A 17362-nucleotide genomic window follows, 5' to 3' on the forward strand; every position below is an offset into this window, starting at 1 on the left:
GTCCGTTTATACACCGGATTAATTACCAATTCCGTTTACACTGCCTTTTTGTTATTTGGCTGTTTACACTCAAAATACACAATTATGATATACTTTGAGCTAATCTTGTCTTGTTTATATTTAAATAATGTTATAACCTGCATGATAATACGACTGTTTATAATTAATTTTTAAAAAAGCATACTGAAACGTTAATATTCGGAAGAAAATTGGCCGATCTTACAATGGTCCAATCAGATGTCAGTTGCTAGGAACTGTCCACAAGAACACTCGATCCTAATGGAGGACCTAGTCTGTTTTGATAAGGAAGGTCATATATCTGTCACGGGAAACTCCCTGCAGCAAAACCAAGATTCCGAATTAAGGTGAAGCTTAGTTTATATCCTAGACAATCTACTGTCCATATGGTCTATTTCCACTAACTCCTTGACAACCCTGATGTTTTACCAACGTAACAATCCGTTTTTAATTTTTTACTCCATATCTCGTAAATCCATAACTGCGCTGGCTGCATGATAAACTCGACACTGACATCTCAATAATATTTAGATTAGACTTAAATTATATTAATTTTTTATTCCAGTGGACGAAAGTAGACAAAGCATCAATGAATTTACTGTATCCTGTCATTCAATTTTTATACTGACCCCAAGAAGTCATGTTGAACACAACCGAAGCTATAAATTTTCAGTTCACGAAAAGAGACGAAATATACTCTATATTAACAGTTCTTTCATCTTCATTGTCAGTTTTTGGAGGGATTGGAATTATCGCCATTTACCTCTGCTTCAGAGATCTTCGGACATGCGGGAGAAAGCTGTTGGTTTATTTGAGCCTAATGGATGCTTTGACCGCTTTTGGTAACATTCTCGGCGTCGTTTGGTTGTTATGTCGTGCAGGAACCACGTGTCATTCGGTGTACGAGAGCATGGGGTTTTGTAGACTACATGCTTCTCTAACTATTTTTTCGAGCATCAGCTCATTCATCTGGATGATTATAATTGGTGTTTGTTTGTTAAAAAGTATAATTTGGAACATGCCCACGTTTGCCAGGACATATATGAAAGTTTTCTACCTTATAGCTTGGCCAGTTCCAGGTAAAGTATAAATGACGTCATAAAGGACGTTCATTTTGACAAACTTGGTTTTTTTTGGGAGTTTGGAACTAGTACGCAGTTAAACTTCACAACTCGTGTACTTGTAGAATAAATGTCATTATTGTAAAATCAAAAGATGCATCTCAGATACCTCGAGCTCGGTATACATATATATATATATGTTTTGGTAAGGAAGGATATTCATTTAAAAGTTTTGTTACATAATAACGATCTACAGGGGATGCTTACTCCTCTATGGCACCTGATCCTAATTTCGGTTGTGTTAATGGACTCTTAAGCTTGATGTTTGAAATTATAAATCTCCAGGTTTAATCTTAAAATTGCAAGCATTTACCATGTTTACTTAAAACTTTTCTTTTAAATGAAATTTCCATTTAACGGGCTCTTTGTCCATAGAAAAGGTGTACCCCCAATACTCTAGAGTAAACATGTACTGATGCATTAAATTTCTAAATACTTCGGCTTTTTGGTACTTTTTGCGATGTCAATACATATAAATGAAAATTGTAATCAGCAAATAATGAATCGATAAATCAACATCAAAAATATACTTTTGAAATTGTAGGATTGGTAGCCATTTTGAGTTTATCTCTGGATGTGATTGGCTATGATAAAAACATCGCAAGCTGGTGCTGGATTGATCCAAACACTCCCGCCATCTTATTCTGGCAGTTCTTTACCGGGAAGGCGTGGGAAATGACTGCTTATTTGTCAACCATAATAATGTATTCGGTCGTCAGATGCTTCTTATTCAAACATGTAAGCAAACTATACTGGAAAAACTAGTTGTCTAGCTTGTATTCGTGTGTGATAAATACTACAGTATCCCGAATCATTTAATTTCGCGACTTTCTTTAACTTGCCCATATATTTATCGCCACGAACCAATTATTTGGAGGTAGCTAGAAAGAATGTGTCTTCGGTTGTGAAAATTTATCAGTCGTCGCGAATTGATTTTTAAACTGACGAATCGCGAATAAAAGATATCGCGAATAATAGTTGGTTTACAGCACTTATTTATTAACCAATCAGAATGTTGAAGAATATGCATGTACAAGCTCCTCGTATATAATTATTTTTCGATTAACTCAAAAAAAAAAGAAAACGAAGTTCTTCTTGTCAATACTCTGATAATCATAATGAATATAATTTTAGACGAACAAGAAGAGTCTTGCAAAAAGTAAGAAGAATTCCAGAAAGGCTGCCCTACAAGAAGCGAACCTGAAGCTCACGTTTGTGCCAGTTGTTTTCATCGTACTCAGGGTGTGGGGGACGCTGAGATTTCTCCTAGGGAATCTGGCGCACTACGACGCTCCATGGATATCATACCTACAGGTCAGCTCTGTTTTTAAGAAGATGATCTCAAATACCTGCAAATGGTCATAGCTTGTAGATGTATCTTCCCACGTCAAGGCCCCGGGTGTCTGATCCATACAGCTACACATAAACCTTTGACTGAATAAACTGACTTTGACGGGGTTGGAAATACGTTTTCTGATTGGTCTCATAAAAAGTTGATAGGAGCCAGTCAAAAACAACGTTTTAATTAATCCAGCCTGAAACTATAAATAGCAAACAGAAATATCCTGATCGAAACTGAACAGTACACCAATTTCAGTCTAAACCATGAAATAACCAAGCCTTATCTCAGCTTAGGAGCTCAAGTTATGCGGAATCTACTACCGACTTCCAGTATTGTATCGCATTCTCTATTTAATTCGCTTACTCCGATTGGTCAATAGAGAGGTCAATAGAGTTCAAATCGTGAATCACTAGATGGCGCGAAAGTAATCCCCTTTAAAAACCAGTCTATTTGGTCAAGGGTTTGTGTGGAGAGAAGTGCATGGATAAGAAAATACTGACTTGTGTAGATGTTGTAGGACCTAGCTGCAGATCTGTAGTGTTATGGTTTTGTATATATTGTCTTTGACCATAACGCTACAGATCCCGTAATGCAAAAAAAGTGCAATTTAGGGCGCAATATTTTTTGCGCACTTTTGGGGAGAATTTCTCCACTTTCCCGCATCGGTCAATCAATTACCTTTCACTCCCTAATTCTAGACACATTCTGTAGCCAATATATATATTTCATCCGATTCTCAACCAATTATAGTTGCATCTAAAGGGAATAAACTCGCTTGAAGTGAATTTTCAGCAATCTAACGAATAATTTTAATCAAGCGAGTTTATCACTTGTAATGACGACTATAAAGGGTTGGGAGACGGATAAAATACACAGATTAGTTAAATAATGTGCCTAGAATTAGGGAGTGAAAGATAATTGATTGGCCGATGCTGGAAAGTGGAGAAATTCTCCCCATATATAAAAATATAAAATTCTAAAAATATTGCGCCGTAAATTGCAACTTTTTTTGCATTACGGGATCTGTAGCGTTATGGTCAAAGACAAATATAAAAAACCATAACGCTACAGATCTGCAGCTAGAAAGGACCATGTTTAAATCAATTATAGATGAGACCAAGCAGGTTGTGTCGCCGTCAATTTCTCCTTAACCAGTTACCAAAGGTTTCCAGCGTGGTGCAGTAGTTAGAGTTTTTGCTCTACAGTCGTGGTGTAAGAAATTGGCCCTGACATTGCGGGTTTGAATCCCAGTGTTAGACGTGGAGCCCGGTCTTTCGGATGAGATCGCATAAAAAAGAGGTCTCCTGTCGCAGTGGATACTGGCACAAAAACATCCTTCATTGCTCAATGAACTTTTAAAAGTGCCGAGTATAGGTCTAAAACTTGCAGTCTTCAAACGGCAAGTGATTGCGTCTCAATTTGAGTAAAAAAAAATTCGAAATTGACGTTAAACAAAACAAAACAAACAAACCAGTTTCCAAAGAAAAATAGAGAAGTGTTGAGGATACGGAAGATCATGATGTTATTTATAATCTATGAAGAAGCCAAGTTTTTTTGCTACCATTTATCCCGACACCATATCCTATTCATATAAGCACTTGCTCATTTCTGAAATAAACTAAATAGTGACAGTTTATAAACATTTTGATTTTTTTCTTTTTATTTCAGGGAGTCGGTGATAGTTCCCAGGGCTTTGCCAATTTTATCCTTTATTGTGCTTTGACTGATAAAGTAAGAGAAAGGGTGTTTTCCGCCATATGTTTACGACACAGAATTCAACATCCGGAAGAGAATATTCGACAACTCAAAGCATCAACAGTAGAAACGCAGCTGTCTCATAATGACGCGACAAGGACGGACTGAAAAATCATTGCTAAAAAAATTAAATATCAAGAGAAGTCAATGTGCTGTAAATGAATATTAAAGTACAGGGTATTCACTATTTCTTGTGTGTATATTTCTCAATTTTTGTGTTTTCATATGCATTTCTCAATAAATTAAGTTTCTTGTACAACTTATAATTGTCCGAGTGTTTTTTTTTATTTTTGTAATATTACGTACATACTTATAACTCTCCACCCCCCCCCCCCCCCATTTTGAAAACTTAATTGTAGATCCGCGCGTGTGTGTCATCTTCAACCTAATATCTATAAGTTAATTCACTTTGTCAGTGTGAGCAGCATATGAAAAGCTCACGTAAGGTAGTCCCAACGCTAGAAAATTACCATGTTAATTTTAATAAAAAGCACTTGTATTTAGACAAAATCAAGACGTAATTGTAGCCCATCGTTGGATATCCACGTTATCAACAAAATTTGATGATAAACGTGATGAAGTCATGCCACTTTTCTAACGACAATTAACTTCCTTATTTATACGGTATAGCTTTTGTACCTTTAATAAGTTTTTATCTGCATATGGTGTTTATGTATCGCATGTTGATTCGATACTCAAGAGTACTCTTTGTGTGGGAACAATTTTTGATATTAAACGCATGCAAGTTAATGATTAATGACAAATAAGTTGATGTAAAAAGGATATGTCAGAGCAGTCTCGTTTTAAGTCAAGAAATTGCTTAAATTCGACTTATGGTCGATACAATAACCTTGTCAGCAAAATTATCTAATAATATCAATTTAAATGTTGACTTATGTGTTTGCTAAATTTTAAATTAGATCTAAGGTGAGTAAAAAAAAAAAACAACAACACTGACACACAACACTATACTGTTGACGTGCTTGCCCTAGTGCCCATAAAGTCAGGGCATATGTTTTATTTGGATATGCCATATTTTGACAAAGAACATTGCAATAGTTTAAATCGTATCAAATCGTTTTATTCGTATTAATGAGGTACATTTTTATAAAAAGAAATTTTCTTATAATACATTTATTATAACGCACTTCTTAATTGTATAAGAACCATCTATGTTTTCATATACACACTGTAATTGGTCGAATTGGATTAATACTCCAATCTCGATTACCATTTAAAAGAACATCATCAAAATTTCAATTAATGACATCTGAGCAAATTTAGACATTTCTCTCTAAGCCCGCAAATACTGCTTCCTTAATTAATTCCTTACCACATACTAGTATTTCCACTCTTGATAATTTTTCGAAGAATAGTGAGTGTCACATCTAATGATCACCTCGGTGTTTTCCAATTTTACCTGAATTATTTTACAAGCAAAGTAGAAAACACTGAAAACAAAACTGCTCAAATATCTTGGAATTGCTACAATCACAGCAATGACAAGTGGTCCAGGGGCATCAAAAGGAAAATTTAGTACGTGTATAGCAAAATGCAATGCTTTAAAATGTAGGGGGTTCGCGTTTTACGAGCCTGTTATTAAAATTCTAAAAACATACAGACTCTGTTTAATACATGTACATGTTTGAGGTACTGGCGCTGGACACAGATGATTTAAAAACTGTTGGGAGATTCAATAATAAAGGTTCCCAAATCTAAAACAAACGCCAGAAACTTATATATTACCCTCAGAACTCAGTGGACTTGGTATGGGACTTACGTCAAGATTCAACTTCAACATCTATAAATTTTTAGTCAAACTGAGCAGGAGATACTAAAGTTTAAATGTACTTATTTCAGTTAGTATGTACTTCCCCGCAAACATATGTACCTCTAGTTTTATCATTTTCATATTGTAATTTACACGTATAAAAAAAATGAAATTCACAACCTCCTCGAAGAATGCTTTACAGATACATTTTCTTTGACTTCACTTAGTGAAAGTGCAAAGATGTGTCAATCAAACGCCTCCCGAAATTTGTGGTTTTAATAATTTCCACATCAAATAATTTTTTTAATTACATTTTCGTGTAAAATGCTGTAGAAACATATAAGTCATAATATTATACTGAAAATATCAACTTCAAATCTGTGTGTCCACGCACCTTTTTTTTTTTAAAAAAAATCTCATTTGTAAAAATACTGTTAGCTACGATCTCGAACGCAGCCGTGAGCTCAACTACTTCCGGTTCTTTCGGTTCCTCTTTGCCTTTTTCCATATTCGCACGTCGAAGAAAAATGGCTTCTGGAGCATTGTTCGGTAGTACTGGGCGTTCACAAAGCAAAAACCTGGTCGAATTTAGGGCCGGGAAAATGTTTATGAAGGGTAAAATGGTGCACCCTGATAAGAGAAAGGGACAGGTTTATGTATACCAGTCAGATGACGCCCTGATGCACTTCTGTTGGAAAGACCGCACCACCGGAACCGTTGAAGACGTAAAAATTTTGTATTGTCATCGTTAAATCTTCCGAATTATCTCTAACCTATTTTAGAAAAATGTTAATAACATCCATTAAAACTAAATACTACAAAACAAATGTTCAAAATGTGTATCATAGTATGTCACTATTTGACGAGATTGCCATGCCATGAATTTAATAACACACAGGCACCTGGTGCACGAATCACAGGGGCATCTTATCCACTCTGTTCTCTACTTCACATATAAAAATACACAAGGGAAGAATCGAAAGTAGCACACGATTTTTAAAAAAAGTCAAAAAACAACTTACTTGAGAAAAGTTACACAAATCCTGAAAGGAACTAGCGCAAATAATGTCCTAGTACTTATCCAGGCTAAAATATTCCAGATATATCCATCGTAAATAGCTTTTATCCAACTAAAACCCCAGCTTTCTGCACAGTGTGAATCTCTACGCCCAAGAAAAGATAACTCACCCGGATGACAATAGGGTAGTACCCGAGGCCTTCCGAGTGCCATTGGAAGACTTCGGGCACTACCCTATTGTCATCCGGGTGAGTTATCTTTTCTTGGGCGTAGAGATTCACACTGTGCAGAAAGCTGGGGTTTTAGTTGGATAAAAGCTATTTACGATGGATATATCTGGAATATTTTAGCCTGGATAAGTACTAGGACATTATTTGCGCTAGTTCCTTTCAGGATTTGTGTAACTTTTCTCAAGTAAGTTGTTTTTTGACTTTTTTTAAAAATCGTGTGCTACTTTCGATTCTTCCCTTGTGTATTTTTATATGTGAAGTAGAGAACAGAGTGGATAAGATGCCCCTGTGCACGAATGGTGTAAACACCATAGGCACCCTGAAGTGTGGATCAATACGCCACCCCTTTTTTTAATTAAAAAAAACTTAAGAGTGTATTATAACTCAAAAATGATATGTTTTACGGTGTGACCGTTGGGGCGAGCGCAGTTATGTACTATCATAAACCTACACATGTACTGCCTGATCATTCAAGAAAAAAGAAAAAAAGGAGAAAACAAAACAATAAAAAGAAATCACTTCCCAAGCATCGGGATCGAGATTCCGAACTTCTTGGAAGTTTCCGAAAAAATCGGAAATACCCGAGCCGTTAAAGTGACGAAAGTATGACGTCAGATAAAAAGTCCTGTTGACTTAGGACGCAAACGATAGTTTTGTGGCATGGAGATTGCATTAACTCATTGTTTGTAATTTTTTTCAAGTAAGTTGTTGCTATGTTTTATCCACCATGTTGCTATGCACCGCAAAGGATTATTGGGAATTAGGAATTTTTTCACGCGGTGAGATAAAAATTTCTTTGAACAATGTGCAGATTTCAACCCGAATTTCCTCTGTTCGTACACGCTATTCGAGCGACGCTCACTGCGCTCGCTTTAAAATTCCTCCGTCAAACAATTCCATATTTTGTTCTATGCAAGCAGATTGTACTTTTTCTCATGTTTAAAGAATGGCCTTAATATACGCCTAATATGGTATAATAAAAATACACAAGGTAAGAAACAAAAGTTGTAAACAAACGGGGGGTTCCTTGCTTCGAGACAGATTTCCAAGGTCATAACATTAATTTGTTACCTTTCATAATTTTGCAAGCAGTCTGTCTGGGAGATGTCCCTCTACTGGTCTCTTTAACCTAAACCCCGCCATTAGTGATTGATATGCCGTAATTGGACGATTTATTAATCAGATACATAAAATTTTCTCCATTGGCAGCTTTGGAAAAGGTTAAGGAGTCACACTTCTGTTTCGCCTTATCTGATTCAGTGATTGGTTAAAGATTTAAACTGCATCACAGTTAACATCCTATATGATATTCCCCTTTCTGGGAATATTTAATTTAATTATAAAAATAGTAGATTTTATAGACCATCATACCTTTTTTGTACAGCATTACAAATAAATTTTATGCAAGAGAAGATAAGGAAGATGATGTTTTACAAGCACCTTATGTCCCTAAAAAATTAAGGTTGGTCGGTTAGCAGGAAAAACACTTTAATTTTTTTACCTCATTTGCAATTTATTTACCATACTTCCTTCCACTGGCTATGAATTAAGATATTAATGTAATATACAACCTTGTTTAGTGGAACAAAATGAAAACGAACTATGATAACTCTTCAAAGAAGATTCACATGCCAAAATTTAGTTCAATATCTGCAAGCTTTGGAAAAAAGCATGGAAAACCCTTAAAAACTAGGAATCGTTCTACTGTGTGTGATAGAATTCGCTGATACATTGGGAGTCATTAGAAGATCAATTTTTGTTTAAAATGAGGCTTTATTCCCCATTTTAAAAAGTGAGTTATCTCCCCTCAAAATCGGAACTCTTCTACACTAGCATAACTTCCGCGGACTACGCATTACGATAATCCAACAAAATAGTGATCAACTTACACGCTGCATTAAAAAAAATTAAAAGAAGGAAACGGTTTGCAATTTTTTTTTTAGATAATAAGCGATTTTATAAAGGCCTGTTAGCCACACACACCCCCTTTCTAGAAAGATATACGAATTAGGCAGGCACGTAGCATCGTCTTTAAAAGTGGGGGGGGGGGGCCAAAGAAGTATCTTTTTTCTTACCTGGAAAAGTTGACAAGCAAAGAAAAACCTTGCCCAAAGGCGAAAAGCTACTTATTTCAGTACCAGTTCCCTGGCATACAATACTACATTTCCCTTATATAACTTTACCGTAGTATAAACTCTGTGTGTGGGGGGGGGGGGGGGGGGGGGTTGGCAACCTGTCTTTCAATGAACATTTTCAATAGAAAAAGTAATGTTGGGGAAAAAGTGGGAGTGGGGCTAGATAAATAGTACATAAATACATGTACTTACACTGAAGGATTTTAAAAACTTAAATAACACTTGAGAAAAGAATGTTTTTCGTTAATTATGGAGAAATACGCTAGGAAATTATTGTATCAATTTCGTGTTTCTGCTGTCAATTCTATGATCTAAAACAAAATGTGTATTTAAATTAACTCGGGAATATACATGTACATATGCTTAGATCCTACACTAAAACTTTGATTAAATGCAGCTCAGACTTTATACGACATACATGTATGTAACACGAATTCAGGTCGATGCTATTTTAATGAGTCTTTCTTTGTTACATGAGCACATGAGATTAAATTATTCATTTAGAATTCCATTCAAAGTTTTAATACTATACAGTGAATCAATTATTTTACAAATAAAAAGTTCTGGAAACACGGTTAATTCAAATGAAATAGGCCTTTAATTGTCACCAAATGTGTTCTTGTAAGTAAAAGTTCTATGTTATGACAAACAATCGAGCAAAAATGTTTCTTGGTATTGGTCGCGGAAGACGAACTACAGCTGTATATGCAGCAATTTCAGAGGTAAAACTGTCGATGGACATGTCTTCAGTCTCCAAAAAATTCCTAGAGATGCAGAGAAGAAAATATGGCTGCAACAGCCTAGATTAATTCGTAAAAACTTTATAATTAAAAATTCTTATATTTGATCTGCACATTTTGTAAATAACGATGATCCGTCTGCAGAACATCCACTACCGAAAATTAGCTTTTGTTTGTTTGTTTTTTTTTTAAATAATAGGCCTATTCGAATATGCATCAGCATTTTATCAGTAATTTGTTTCGTTTTTTTGTAAGGGGGGGGGCTTACACAGTGCCTTATTATACTACTATACAGATTAATACAAATCCAGAAAGAGACTATGAGTGGGCAATTAAAAAAAAATACGAATCAATTAAGATTTCTTTTTATTCACAAACACAATAACATTTTTCCATATGACAGAGGCATTACACCATGAACATGTATACATCAAGAACGTCTGCGGAAGTGACTTTATTTATAGCGCATGCGTATTAAACACAGTAAAAGAGTTTCCGTCAGGGGAAATAACTCACTTTTTAAAATGGGGAATACATGTTTACAGAAACAAAAGACATATTGCATTTAAATGTGGAAAAACACATTGATATGTTGTATTTAAAAAGCTAATTTATTTTGCAGGATTTGATAATATTTCCAGAGGACACAGAGTTCAAACATGTGCCCCAGTGTACCACTGGTCGAGTGTATGTCCTCAAGTTTAAGTCCCCAGCCCGAAAATTCTTCTTCTGGATGCAGGTACGAAACAAAGATAATCTATTAAATGTTGAGAAAATAAACATTTCCATAGGAAGTATGCCAGATTTGGATGTCAGTGGAATTACTCGATATTTATGTGTGTTGAACAGGAACCCAAGACTGACAAAGATGAAGAGTTCTGTAAGAAAGTGAATGACAATTTGAACAACCCTCCCACCCCAGGCTCAAGCAGAGGTGGGGGCCTGGCAGGTGGTCTACCCTCGGAACTCAGTGGACTGGGTAAGGGACTAAAGTCAAGATTGAACTTCAACTTCTAGAACATTTAGTTAAACTGATCGAGCCTAAGACACTCTGTCTGTTCAAAATCTGAACAAGTACATTTTGCTTATTGGATTGTGAATGTTTTCATACATTTAGATTAATATATATAAAATACAATGAAAATAGCAAAAAATCCATTTAAAAAAATCCTTGTAATTATACTTGGATTTTTTTTTTTACAGGGGAGTCAGATTTGCAGAGTATCCTTGGTGGAATGAGCCAGCAGCAGTTCATGCAGCTGATTGGTGAGATGATAATATGAATTCATTTTTGTGTGCAAGTACTAAAAACAGTCAATAGAAGTATATAAGCAAGTACTTATTACATTGCTTCTCAGAATGATCACTTTGAAAGTAACTAGTGCTAATTGTAACGGGGACCGTTACAGATGTTCCCCAAACGCTCCCCAACTCTCTTTTTGTGCCATATTACCTGTAAGCTTCATTAAATAAGACAAACTCTATGTATTTGAGACTTTAACAACATATACTCGGAAGTGTACGAAGTTCATTCAAATTTTAGCATTGCATGCGTGCGCATGCGAATGCTTGTGCGTAATGACCATATCATTTTGTCTACACAATCCATATACTTTAATATACTAAAAATTAAAGTATTTAATCCAAAAGTAATAAAAAAATACGCTTTAAGTGTATTTTCGATTTTGTTCATTTCATGTGCACGCACGTGCATACATGAGCACGGTGACCATACCTTCTTGTAGAAGTCCATTACATCTATCTATGTTCTAAATCCCACCCCATATGGTTGAAAACCAAGGGCGTTATACCTGTTAAAAGTTTCAGCCAATCAGATTGCAGCGCACGTTCACGCACATGTATGCATGTGCATGGTGACCATACCTTTCTTGTAGTAGTCCATTATATCTGTCTATGTTCCAGTTCCCATCCTGTTTGGTTGGAAACCAAGGGAGTTATAGCTGTTTAAAGTTTAAGCCAATCAGATTGCAGCGCACGTGCATGCACGTGTTTTCATGATAATTGCTATATATCATATTGTAGGATATCCTAATGCATGGCTATGTTCAAAATTTCAAAGCATTTCATCAAAAAACAAAAAAGATATTGAGATTTTTGTTTCAGCCAATCAGAGTGCAGCGCACGTGCATGCGCGTGAGATCTTGCTATTTTGACCATGTCATATTGTCTATGCTACTAATGTATACTTATATTATGAGTTCTAAAGCATTTCATCAAATATTTAAAAAGTTACATTTATATCAATTAAATCTGTCATTTATCATGTTGCACGTGCGCGCTCTTGCAAGCACGTGCGCGCAAAATGACCTTCGTTCCGCAAATCTACATTACATGTCTACTGACCCTAAAAACATTTCACCTTAGTCTGATGTGTAGTTTACAAGATCACTCGCGGACAAAATTTTCCCAGGAAGAAAAATAATAAGAATAATAATAATAAGAAACAGAGTAAAAACAATATGTTCCCAAACTCCGTTTGGGGAACATAATTACCAGTAGACATTTTAAGGACTTCCCAAATATTTGTTCTTACCATCCAAGTACCATCCAAGTATGACAAACTATAATATCAGAGTATTTTCAATGTAACCTTACACACATTATTGTATTTTAGGTGGTATGGGGATGGGAGGGCCAGGAGGAGGGTTGTCTGCCCTGATGGGAGGTCGCCCCAGTAGTGCCCAGTCCACCGCATCAGAACCGTAAGTTGTCATTCTGATGGAAGATGGTCATCAAAAGTGGCTTTCAGTTGCTAATAAAAATTGATTGTAAAAAATAGGAACTGTGATTATTGAGCAATTAAAAAGTATAGGAAGCAATTCTATATATGATTACAATTTTACTTTTGTTAAAGCTTATGTTCATGATTATGTGTTATTTGTTGAATGAAATTGAATTGTGAACATAACATATGGATGTAATTTTAAATGTCAAGTTTAGCAAGCAATTTTTCGCAAGATAATCTACATTAGAAAAGAAACCAATGAAGGAGTCTTTTAACCTTTATTATGTACATTTAAAAAGTGCTGAAGTTTGCCATTTGAAAAATTCTATCTGTTGAAATTAAGTGTATTTTTGTAGGCCCATGAGGGTCCAGTCTTCCCCAGGGACAAGAGGTAGTGGGGGCGGATCCGAATCCTCCCAGAGACCAGTGACTGCAGCGGCCCTGCCCTCACAGACACCCACCACCACTGCTTCCCAACCCGCAGGCGGTGGCACCACCACACCCAGACAAGCTATACGGCTGAGTGACCTACAGAACATACTCTCAACCATGAATGGTGAGTCAGCAGAATATTGATATTATACAAGTATTCCATTTTCTTACTTGGATTTGGATGTTGTAAAAGCATTTAAATTTTATTTACATATGTTAATGTCTGTATCTTGTAATTTGCAGTGCCCTCTGGACCCTCCAAAGACCGTAAGTAATGTTTCTAGCATTTTAATTGTTATTTTTATTTTTAAATATTATTCTATTATGACATAGAATATCATAATTTTGTTTTGTTTTCAGAGGTGGATTTAGTGAGTGCGCTGAATCCAGAGTCCATGATACCCATTTTGGCCAATAAAGAAGTACAGGAGAGGCTGATAAAGTTCCTCCCAGAAGGGGAGTCCCTCCCTAAGACCGAGGCTGAACTCCGAAACACTGTACAGTCCCCTCAATTCCAACAGGTGAGGGAGGTTAAGATTTCTATCTTTATCTTCTTTTAACTTAGTTTTATCTCAAAATTGTTATATAGTGTATTTTGTCCTCTACTTTACTGACATGCGCTTGACAAGTTTAATTGAACTTTGGTATATTGAATATGAAAATCAAGAACACTACAGATATGTGGAAGTGAGTTGAAAATTCCATTTTTATCTCACCTGAGCTGAAAGCTCAAGTGAGTTTTTCTCATCACATTTTGTCTCTGTAGTCCGTCTGTCTGACGGACCGTCTAGCTGTCTGTCTGTCTGTAAACTTTTCAAATTTTTGACTTCTTCTTAAGAACCACTGGGCCAATTTTGACCAAACTTGCCACAAAGCGTTCTTGGATGAAAGGGATTCAAGGTAGTTCAAATGAAGGGCCATGCCCTAATTCAAGGGGAGATAATTTAGAAATAATGAAAATTTAGTGGCATATTTTAAAAATCTTCTTCTCAAGAACCACTGTGTCAGGAAAGTTGAAACATTTAGATCTGAGAAGATCCTCAGGTAGTGTAGATTCAAGTTTAATCAAATCATGACCCCCGGGAATAGGGCGGGGCCACAAGGGCCAATCAAAGTTTTACATAGAAATATATGGAAAAATCTTCTTCTCAAGAACTACAAGGCCATGATTAGTAATATTTATATGGAAGCATACTTAGGTAGAGTAGATTGAAGTTTGTTCAAATCATGACCCCTCAGGGTAGGGCAGGGCCACAAGGGACAATCAAATTTTTACATAGGAATATATGGGAAAAATCTTCTTCTCAAGAAAAGCAAAGACATCAGTGGTCATATTTATATGGGAGCATCCTCAGATAGTGTGGATTGAAGTTTATTTCGATCATGACCCCCCTGGGGTAGGGCAGGGCCACAAGGGATGATCAAAGTTTTACATAGAAATGTATGGAAAATTTTTTAAAAAACATTTGATAAACCATTTCTTCCAAAACCACTGGACCAGAAAATTGAAACTTGTTTTTCTTCAATATCTGAAATCTTTGTTTATCTCAAACTTTTTCCTTGGTCCTTTTGAGTATTAGATAAAGATGTATAAGAGGTAGAATTACATGGTTTTACATGTTTTTTCAGGCCCTGTCTTCATTCAGTGCCGCCCTTCAGTCTGGTCAGTTAGGACCGCTGATGTCACAGTTTGACCTTGGAGAAGATGTGGCCACTGCTGCAGCACAAGGAGGTCAGTTAGCATTTAGCTCTACTGGTCAGAGACTTGAAGAGCTTTTGCAATATTGAGATGTCTGTCATCTGTCCATCTGAGCACAATTTTCAAAACACTACTTCTACAATTTTGTTCCAATTTCAATATAACTTGGCGCAAAAGTAGACTACACAGAGATACTCTTTATCCATTTTTGGTTTGGATGAAGGGTTGGTATGGTTACTAAAAAAAGAAATTTCTTTGAAATACATTTCAAAACACTATTCCACCTACAGTTTTGTGTGATTTTAATACAACAAGCAAGATTTCATTGAGAAATCTGATTGTTTTTATTGTTTTGGAGTAGCTGTGGCTACTAACATCAAAATTTCTGTACAATACTTTAAAAAGTCTAATTCTCCTACAGTTTTTTTAGCTCATCTGAGCCGAAGGCTCAAGTGAGCTTTTCTGATCAAAATTTGTCCGTCGTCTGTCGTTGTCATCGTTGTTGTCGTCGTCGACGTTGTCGTAAACTTTTTACATTTTCATCTTCTTCTCAAGAACCACTGGTCCAATTTCAACCAAACTTGCTACAAAGTATCCTTGGGTGAAGGGGATTCGAGTTTATTCAAATGAAGGGCCACGCCCTTTTCCAAGGGGAGATAATTATGAATAAGAGAAAAATTAATGGCATTTTAAAAAATCTTCTTCTCAAGAACCACTGGGCCAGGAAAGATGAAACTCATGTGGAATCATCCTTAGGTAGTGTAGATTTAAATTTCTTCAAATCATGACCCCCGGGGATAGGGTGGGGCCAAAATGGCCGATCAAAGTTTTACATAGGAGTATACAGGAAAAATCTTTAAAAATCTTCTTCTCAAGAACCACTGGGCCAGGAAAGTTGAAACTCATGTGGAATACTCAGGTAGTGTAGATTCAAGTTTGTTCAAATCCTGACCCCCGGGGGTAGAGTGGGGCCAAAATGGCTGATCAAAGTTTTACATAGAAATATATAGGGAAAGCTTTTATAATCTTCTTTTCAAGTACTTCAAAGCCATGATTAGTAATATTTATATGGAATCATCCTCAGGTAGTGTAGATTCAAGTTCATTCAAATCATGATCCCCTGGGGGGGGGGTTAAAATTCAAGGCCCCCCCCCCCAACCTCAGTAAACTTTCAGTTCTGATCTGATATGTGCTTTTTCCTAGCCGATGTGCTCAGGTGAGCGCTGTGGCCCCTGGGCCTCTTGTTTTCAGATTGCATTAAATCTTGTCACAAAAAGAGACGAAACCAAGCACCATTATTCTATTTACTGCTGTTGCAAAGTTTCAGGTCCTCTTCCTTTGTGATAATTACAAACCAGTAGAGCTACAGTCTAGGCAGAAACTTCTTTTTTTTTTTTGTAATGCTTCATTATAGACAGGGAAATACTGTATATACATGTACTTGCCTATAAGTTTTTTGTGAGTAAAATGTTAGTCCAAAACTCTATGTCAGACTTATAGGCGAGTCATAAAAAAGTAAGTTTTTTTCTTGTCAAACAGCAAAAATATTGTATTTCACTAAAAACCTCCGATGATTATTGTTGAATTAAGTCTGGATATATTATATATATGCCTTCTAAGATTATACATACAGTACAAGTATTTACATAATTTAATTATTTTATTTTTATTTTAAGTGTGCAATACTTGTTTGTTTAATGATTTAAAACTATATGTCAGCGTCATTTCTAAAAATATTGATTGAAAGCAGATTACATGTAAAACATCAGAACATTGATTTGAAATTGTCAACTGATTCTGGCAAGAACTTGTACCAACTTATAAGCGGGTCAGTGGAAAATTCCCCCGAAATAAGCTAAAAGAAATTACACCCGACTTATAGGCGAGTATATACAGTAATTTTGTGATATATGTTACAGATTTAGATGCTTTTGTGAAGGCTATGCAAGAACAGCAGAAGAAAAAAGATGAAAAAGGAGAAAAGAAGGAAGAAACCATGGACACTGACTAGATATTGTTCACATGATTTACAGTTCTGTGCAAAGAATTGCTGAATATGATTATTAGTTTCGAAAGAAAAATCTGAATTATAATAAATTTTCATAATCTTACACCAAATTGTTGATTTTTCAGCCCCAGAGTTTATTTTATACAAGAGAAATGTTTGGAGAAGCTCTCTTAATATCATAAAATTTAAAGTTCAACAGATTTTGAAGATGATGTATTGAATTTTCATTTCTATGTGCGAGGACTAAACCACTGGACTAGAAAAGCTAAAACTTGTGTGGAAGCTTCCTGAGGAATTGCAGATTCTAAAGTGTTCAAATCATTCTCCTATAGGTAGGGGAAAAAAAT

General features: G+C 35.8%; 2 protein-coding genes across 2 annotated transcripts; both read left to right on the plus strand.

The window, feature by feature from the left end:
- The first annotated feature begins 591 nt into the window (after positions 1–591).
- Positions 592–4455, plus strand: LOC134281413 (G-protein coupled receptor 157-like). Its single transcript, XM_062763880.1, has 4 exons — positions 592–1097; positions 1684–1877; positions 2274–2453; positions 4150–4455. The coding sequence occupies exons 1-4, from the start codon at positions 659–661 to the stop codon at positions 4342–4344; spliced, it is 1008 nt and encodes a 335-aa protein (XP_062619864.1). The 5' UTR covers positions 592–658; the 3' UTR covers positions 4345–4455.
- A 2038-nt stretch (positions 4456–6493) lies between these two features.
- LOC134281427 (proteasomal ubiquitin receptor ADRM1-like) lies at positions 6494–17082 on the plus strand. The gene is made up of 10 exons (XM_062763891.1): positions 6494–6732; positions 10753–10869; positions 10980–11109; positions 11334–11396; positions 12766–12853; positions 13233–13432; positions 13552–13575; positions 13669–13829; positions 14938–15040; positions 16927–17082. Exons 1-10 carry the CDS (start codon positions 6535–6537, stop codon positions 17016–17018), a joined length of 1176 nt encoding a protein of 391 aa, XP_062619875.1. The 5' UTR covers positions 6494–6534; the 3' UTR covers positions 17019–17082.
- Positions 17083–17362: the final 280 nt, after the last annotated feature.

This window comes from Saccostrea cucullata, unplaced genomic scaffold (assembly GCF_032062105.1).
Source record: "Saccostrea cucullata isolate Sc308-1 unplaced genomic scaffold, CSIRO_AGI_Scuc_v1 ctg588, whole genome shotgun sequence".
Lineage (NCBI taxonomy): Eukaryota > Metazoa > Mollusca > Bivalvia > Ostreida > Ostreidae > Saccostrea > Saccostrea cuccullata.